Source organism: Myotis brandtii, unplaced genomic scaffold (assembly GCF_000412655.1).
Source record: "Myotis brandtii unplaced genomic scaffold, ASM41265v1 scaffold164, whole genome shotgun sequence".
Classification (NCBI taxonomy): domain Eukaryota; kingdom Metazoa; phylum Chordata; class Mammalia; order Chiroptera; family Vespertilionidae; genus Myotis; species Myotis brandtii.
Genome location: NW_005356003.1, coordinates 761792 through 767791, shown reverse-complemented (window position 1 = coordinate 767791; position 6000 = coordinate 761792). Strand labels below are relative to the sequence as shown.

Genomic DNA, 6000 nt, shown 5'->3' with positions numbered 1-6000 from the left:
GGGGGGGGGGCGTGCAGGGCAGGGAGGGGCAGGACAGCCCACCTTGGCAACGGGGCCCAAAGGCCCCTGGGGCGCAGACTTCACAGGCTGTCCCAGCAAACCCCGAAAGGCACATGCACTGCCCGCTGCCGCTCATGCCGTCCACGCACACACCATGGTTACTGCAGGGGTGGCTGGGACCCCCAGGGCAAGCTAGGGGTGGGGGTAGGAGAAGTGAAGTGGGGCCAGGGACACTCCTCAGGACTGCCCCTGTCCCCCACAGCAGCCCCAGCCCAGGCACACCGTCCATCCTCCACCCAATGACAGCCCAGGTTCTTCAGATGCAGCAACCCACCCAAGTCCCCACGCTGCTGAGCACCCTCCAGGCCCCCAGCACACCCCACGGGGTCCTTTACCATCTACACACCCATTCCACCTCTTACAGCCTCTCCTAGTAAAATCCACACACCACCCCCAGCCCCTGAGCTCCCCAACCCCTCTCAGAAATGGCCAGGTCTGTGCCCTCGGCAGCCAGAGGAGCCAATCAGCAGTGTCTGCCACCTCGGATGCTCACCTCGGCACTCACTGCCATAGTGGCCAGAGCAGCAGCTGGGCTTCCAGGTGGTGGTGACACAGTTGCGGTGGCAGCCCCTGGCCAGACTTCGGGGCTGGCCCCAGAGGTTGCGCAGTGTAAAGGAGCGCAGTGCAGGCGATGTCCACAGCTTTGAGACGTAGCGCAGGCAGGCCTGGGGGCTTCCCTGAGCCAAGAGGAGTCAGGCTGCAAACAGCCTGAACTTGGAGGTCCTGAGCCCTACCAAACCCCCACTCAGCTCCTTACCTGCTCCTGTGAACCCTCAGGACATGGCGGTTCCTGCCCGCAGATGCTGCAAATCTTCTGGAAGGAATGGGGGCCAATACAGCAAGGTCAGGCGGATGAACGGTACAGGTGGGCTTGGGCCCTTGCCTGTCTACCTCTGCCCCCTTACCAGCCACAGTGGCCGAGTCTCAAAGTGGTCACAGCGGGCTCCAAGGCCAGGTGGTTCCAGCAGCTGGTCAATGCCATAGGCCAGGCCACCTTCAAAGGGCAGGTGCCGCTGCACAATTCGGGCGTCATCCTCACCCACCATGAGCTCACCCTGCAGGCAGAGGGTGTGGGATACATGGGGCTCACAGATGCACAGCAGCCCAGCCCTCAATGCCAGGGCCCCTGCCTCCTTCCCTCACTCAAGCCATCTCCCCAGACTCACCGGCCGAGCCCGGCTGCACGAGAAGGAAATGGGGGTCCCATGCAAGGTGCGAAGTGGGCCCAGGTTGGGCAGGTCAGACGCCAAGGCCTGAGCAGATGAAGCCATGGTTGGAGCTGGGCAGGCAGGCTGGGTGGCAGTCAGTGGGGACCAAGGTCGGGGGTGCACCCACCTCTATGTTACGGATCACGTGGCCCCGGAGAATGGCTTCCAGCTTGTCACGGTGGTCCTCATGGTACAGCCAGGCCTGGCGGTCGGGCGGCAGGGCTCGCAGGGCAGAGTCTGTGGGCCACAGCATTGTGAAGGGCCTATGGGACGCATCACGAAGTAGGGGCAGGAGACCAGCCACCTGGCAAGGAGGGCGAGGTGTGCAGTCACAGCCTAGTCAGACTGGAGGGCGGAGGTAGGGGGCTGGGCCACAGAGACCTGGGCAGCCTCCCCACCAGCCACACTCCTCTGTAGCCACCTCAGGCAGCTACGGGAACATACAAGGGATAAACTTGCACACACCCTGACTACTGTCAGGTACGTGGGCACACAGAGCCAGCGCATCCTTGTGCCCACGCTGGGAAGCCCACGCACACAGCTGAGCATACACACACACACGTGCATTTGTGCACACACTAACAGGCTCACACACAGGAGCATACCGTCACAAGGCTGCTGAAAATCTTGTAACCGAAGCTGTCCGCAGCGGCGGTGACATTTCTCTAGGGAAAGGCGCTGGTGAGCTGTGCGTTCAGGTGGGGAGGGAGGAGGGATCTCCAGCCCCCAGCCACCTGCCTTCCAGGTCATACCCGCAGGATCGGGGCATCCTCAGGCTCCCAGTGCAGCACGTCCGGCGGCAGCAGGACACGGTCAATGAAGTGCAAGATGCCGTTCACCGCCTGGTGGTCACTGCTCACCACTCGTGCGAAGTCATTGATGTAGATGTTGCCCTAGGGGCGAGGCCGAAACTGAATGAAGGCGATTGGTGGCTCAGGAGCTGTGGGTGGGGCCTGAGGCAGGGACGGAGCCTTGGTTGGGCAAATCTTGAGGCAGGTGGGCGGGGTCGAGAAGGAAGGGGGTCTCACCTCTCAGGCAGGTGGGCTGGGGAGCGGGGACCCACACGGGGCCAGGAAATACTGGGCCCGGGAACAGGCCCGTGGTGGTGGGCAGGGTCCAGAGCGGAACTCAACCCCGACTCACTGAGCCCGTTCCGGCCCAGGGGAAGGGAGAGGGTCTTAAACGCATGGGGACAGGCACAGGCTCGCAGGGGCGGGAGCCCAGAAGCAGGAGTCCTGGGTCTGCGTCCACTCCTGTTGGGGTGGGGCCTGGCTCACCTCCCTCTCGCTGAAGCGCAGTGGGTGCCCCGAGAGCGTGGTGACATAGCCTTCCTCCAGCAGGTCGGGGCTGTACAGCTTCCGACAGCCCACCACGTGGTAGCGGAACACCAGCTGGCGATGGGCTCCGATCCGGGCCAGTTCATCCTGGAGGAGGAATCGTCAGGGTGAAGGGGGGCCCTGTGCCGCCTTCGCCACGCAGCACCCAGCCCTCCAGCCTTGCCCTGGGAGCTGTTACCCGAGACAGGTTGGTCATCAGATCTGCATGCGGCACGAAGACTGTGAAAGGCCCGTTGCCCTTGAGCTCATTGTATTTCTGGGGGAAGAGGGGAGACAGCTGGAGTGGAAGAGGGGCAGCCGAGGACCAACTCGGGGCCCGCATGAATCTTCCGGGAAGGACTTGGATTCTGAGAGACCAGACCAGCCAACCCCCTGAGCAAACGAGATCACCAAGGCCCAGGCAGGTGGGGCCTGTAGGTCAGAGCGCCCAGGCAGGACAGAGGAAGTGGAGGCACCGGTCACTCACCAGGAGGTGGAGGCTGAAGAATGAGGCGTTCCTGTCGTGAAGGAGTTCCTGGGGGGGAGCAGGGGGGGAGGACCAGCTCAGATTTGGGACGGCCCCCACTTAGGGCCCGGTGCCTGTCCCCGCACCTGCAGCCCAAGGTCTGGCCAAGACAGAGATGAGGACAGGAAAGCCAGGGGCCTGAGCTAGGGGCAGGATTAGTTTCATGGACCATCGGCCCGGTGGAGTCAGGAGTCAGGCTCAGGGTCATGGTTGGGGCCAGGATCAGGATCAAATCATGGGTCAGACCCAAGCGGGACATAGCCAAGGCTGGGGGTCAGGAGTCCGACTTGGGCATCATTACCAGTCTGACTTGGCCACGGCAGGTGAAACCATCGCCCACACTGTGGACTGGGTCACAGGTGCACGTCCTCTGACCATCTCCTGTGCTTCTGCACACAGCATAGGAGCTGCAGCCTCCATTATTCTGGCCCAAGGACAGGAGAGAGACATCAGTAGCTCCCAGGACTGTTCTGCCCCAACCAGCCCTGGGAAAGGGGCCAGGAAGATGCCTGTCCAACACCCCCGACCCCCCAAAGCTGTTTCCTACTGAGAAGCCAGTTTTGAGCCTATGGGGAGGCAGCTCATCCTTCAGAGGCCCTTAGAACCCTGCTGGGGACAAGGAGGGCTGGTTCCTGCCTGGTCTCCTCCCCCTTGAAATGGGGTGGAGCTTGGGGCCTGACCTGGGAGCAGGGGTCCAGGAGCTCACAGGTCCGGATGCCGTCCCCATGGTAACCCTCGCGGCAGCTGCAGGAGACCTGTCCCAAATCCTGATTCGGGGGCTGCTGGGACCCAAGAGTGGGCCAGCACCCTGGACAGGAGTACCTGCCCCCCAGCCCTGGTCACCCCCCTACCAGGGCCCAACCCTGCTGTGCTGACCTGCTGAGGACCTGTGGGAATACATTCTGCGTGCACGTGGCAGCCCCCATGGTGGATGAGACAGCTATTAGCTTCTGGGGGAAGAGACATTGGGATGAGGGGGGCCTTGGGTGCCCCCTGCATTCATCCATTCATTTGGGTGCTCATCCCCTACTCTCAGCAGCCTCAGGACCCACACCCCATGTGCCCCTCAGCCCTTCTTAGTCTGACTGAGATCAATGAAACCAGACCCCTGGTCCCACATACACCCAGGTTGGGGATCCCAGCCTCACCCTGGCACAGCTCCCCATCGCCCGTGTAGCCATCCAGGCAGGTGCATGTCCGCTGCCCAGGCGCCACCTTGGTGCAGTTGGCGTGGGGGGAGCAGCCCCCATTGTGATGAGCACAGGGGTCCACCTCTAGGTAGATGATCCCAGGGAGTTGTGAGGAACAGGCACGGGATGGAGTGGGGACAGGGGAGGGCAAGGGCGAAAGGAAAGGTCAGAGGGAGGCTAAGACCCGAGTGGGACAGGGAGAGACTGGATCTAAGAGGAGTGGAGAGGGCTATGCGGGGAAAGCCACCCCAAAATTTCATGGGGAGCTCGGGGCTTCAGTGTGGCTGGACCTGAACAGGAGGTGCCGTTGCCCGAGTACCCCGCCGCACAGACGCAGGCAGGGGCCGCCGCCGAGTCCTGCACGCAGCTGGGAGGGGTGACAGCAGTCAGCCGATGCCCGCCCAGCCCCTGCCCTGACCCCAGTCCCCCCACCCACTGCCCACCTGCTCCAGGCCGAGCTCACTCACTTGGCATTAGGGTCGCACTTCATTGGGCAGTGAGGACCAGAGATTTCTGGGGAGTAGGAGGATGGGATGGTTCTGGTCATTCAGACCCAGGAACTGCCTCCCAGGGTCACCTGCCTCCCCTTTGGGGCCACTCACTCTGGTCACAGCGTCGGCCCTGCCAGCCCACATTACAGACACAGCTTCCGTCCCCTCGCAGCCCCTCCTGGCACAGCCCGTGGGCACAGGCACACACTGGGAGTGGACAAAGGAGGACAGGAGTTACCCGCGGCTTCTGTCCTGCCCCTGCTGCAGTATCTCCGTGACTGTTGTCTGCGGCCAGGATACCGACCGCTCCTGCCCCCTCCCCGGTCCTCACCTCCAGTGCAGTTGGGCCCGTAGCGGCCCAGCTCACACATCTCACAGGCTGTTCCGTGGAAGCCCTCGTGGCAGCGGCACTCCCCACTGCCCAGAAGCCTGTCCTGGCACTGTCCGCGGCCCGAGCACACCCCACCCAGACCCCCTGGGCATGGCTCACACAGGGTGCCAAAGAAACCGGGGCAGCAGTCGGGCACCTGCGGGGAGGGGTGCAAGGAGAGGCCCGCACAGGCCAGGACAGACATCAAGGAGAAGCAAAATGCTGGGAGTGGGGAGGGCATCTTGGGAACAAAGCCAGAGGATCCAGGGGGAAGGAGCCCATGGACAGCCCTCCCCGTGGCAGGGCTGTGCCAGGTCCCACAGTGAGGGGCCGCGCTGGACCCAGGTGCTGCCCCTGGGGCTTGGCTGATGGTTCACTCTGGGCCTTTCTCCTCCCCCCCTCCCCCTCCCTGGGGGCATGGCCACAGGAACAAACACTGGCCCCTCTGGCCTCGACCTGTCTCTTCCCCTTTTCCTGGGCCCTTGCTTCACTGGCCTTGTCTAGTCCCAACCCTGCTTCTGCCCTTGACATCTAATCTGGGCTCTCCCCGGGCCCCCACTTCATTCTGGTCAAAGATATGGGTGTGAAGGCTCAGGGCAAACCTGGATCTTCTTGGCACACGTGTAAGAGCAGCCCCGGGAGAAGGAATAGCCAGATCGGTAGACGCAGCTCTTCTTGGGAGTGTCCTGCAAATGGGAACAGGCAGCAGGGCTCAGCCGGTGGCTTGGGTAGGGCAGGACTGTGACCGGGGAGACAGACAGAGGGACCACAGGTCTCAGAGGGTAAGGCATGAGCAGGAGAGCAGAAGGGGCAGCTAGATGAGACACAGAGACCTGCTG

At 63.0% G+C, this 6000-nt stretch overlaps 1 protein-coding gene across 5 annotated transcripts in view; it reads right to left on the bottom strand.

Annotated features, from left to right (window-relative positions):
• Positions 1 to 6000, bottom strand: part of STAB1 (stabilin 1) — a 28911-nt gene that overhangs the window by 2876 nt on the left and 20035 nt on the right. For 4 of the 5 annotated variants that reach the window (XM_005862350.2, XM_014536519.1, XM_005862346.2 and 1 more), the window contains 20 exons: positions 5764 to 5847; positions 5123 to 5318; positions 4903 to 4998; positions 4768 to 4813; positions 4591 to 4667; positions 4259 to 4384; positions 3987 to 4060; positions 3791 to 3865; positions 3412 to 3534; positions 3072 to 3119; positions 2784 to 2861; positions 2546 to 2692; positions 2021 to 2161; positions 1874 to 1933; positions 1396 to 1572; positions 1227 to 1313; positions 966 to 1115; positions 818 to 874; positions 554 to 737; positions 43 to 192 (listed from right to left, as the gene is read on the bottom strand). In XM_005862350.2, coding sequence (XP_005862412.1) covers positions 43 to 192; positions 554 to 737; positions 818 to 874; positions 966 to 1115; positions 1227 to 1313; positions 1396 to 1572; positions 1874 to 1933; positions 2021 to 2161; positions 2546 to 2692; positions 2784 to 2861; positions 3072 to 3119; positions 3412 to 3534; positions 3791 to 3865; positions 3987 to 4060; positions 4259 to 4384; positions 4591 to 4667; positions 4768 to 4813; positions 4903 to 4998; positions 5123 to 5318; positions 5764 to 5847 — 2176 coding nt within the window. The remainder of the gene's footprint in view (positions 1 to 42; positions 193 to 553; positions 738 to 817; positions 875 to 965; positions 1116 to 1226; positions 1314 to 1395; positions 1573 to 1873; positions 1934 to 2020; positions 2162 to 2545; positions 2693 to 2783; positions 2862 to 3071; positions 3120 to 3411; positions 3535 to 3790; positions 3866 to 3986; positions 4061 to 4258; positions 4385 to 4590; positions 4668 to 4767; positions 4814 to 4902; positions 4999 to 5122; positions 5319 to 5763; positions 5848 to 6000) is intronic. The other variant, XM_005862347.2, reaches the window with a different exon arrangement.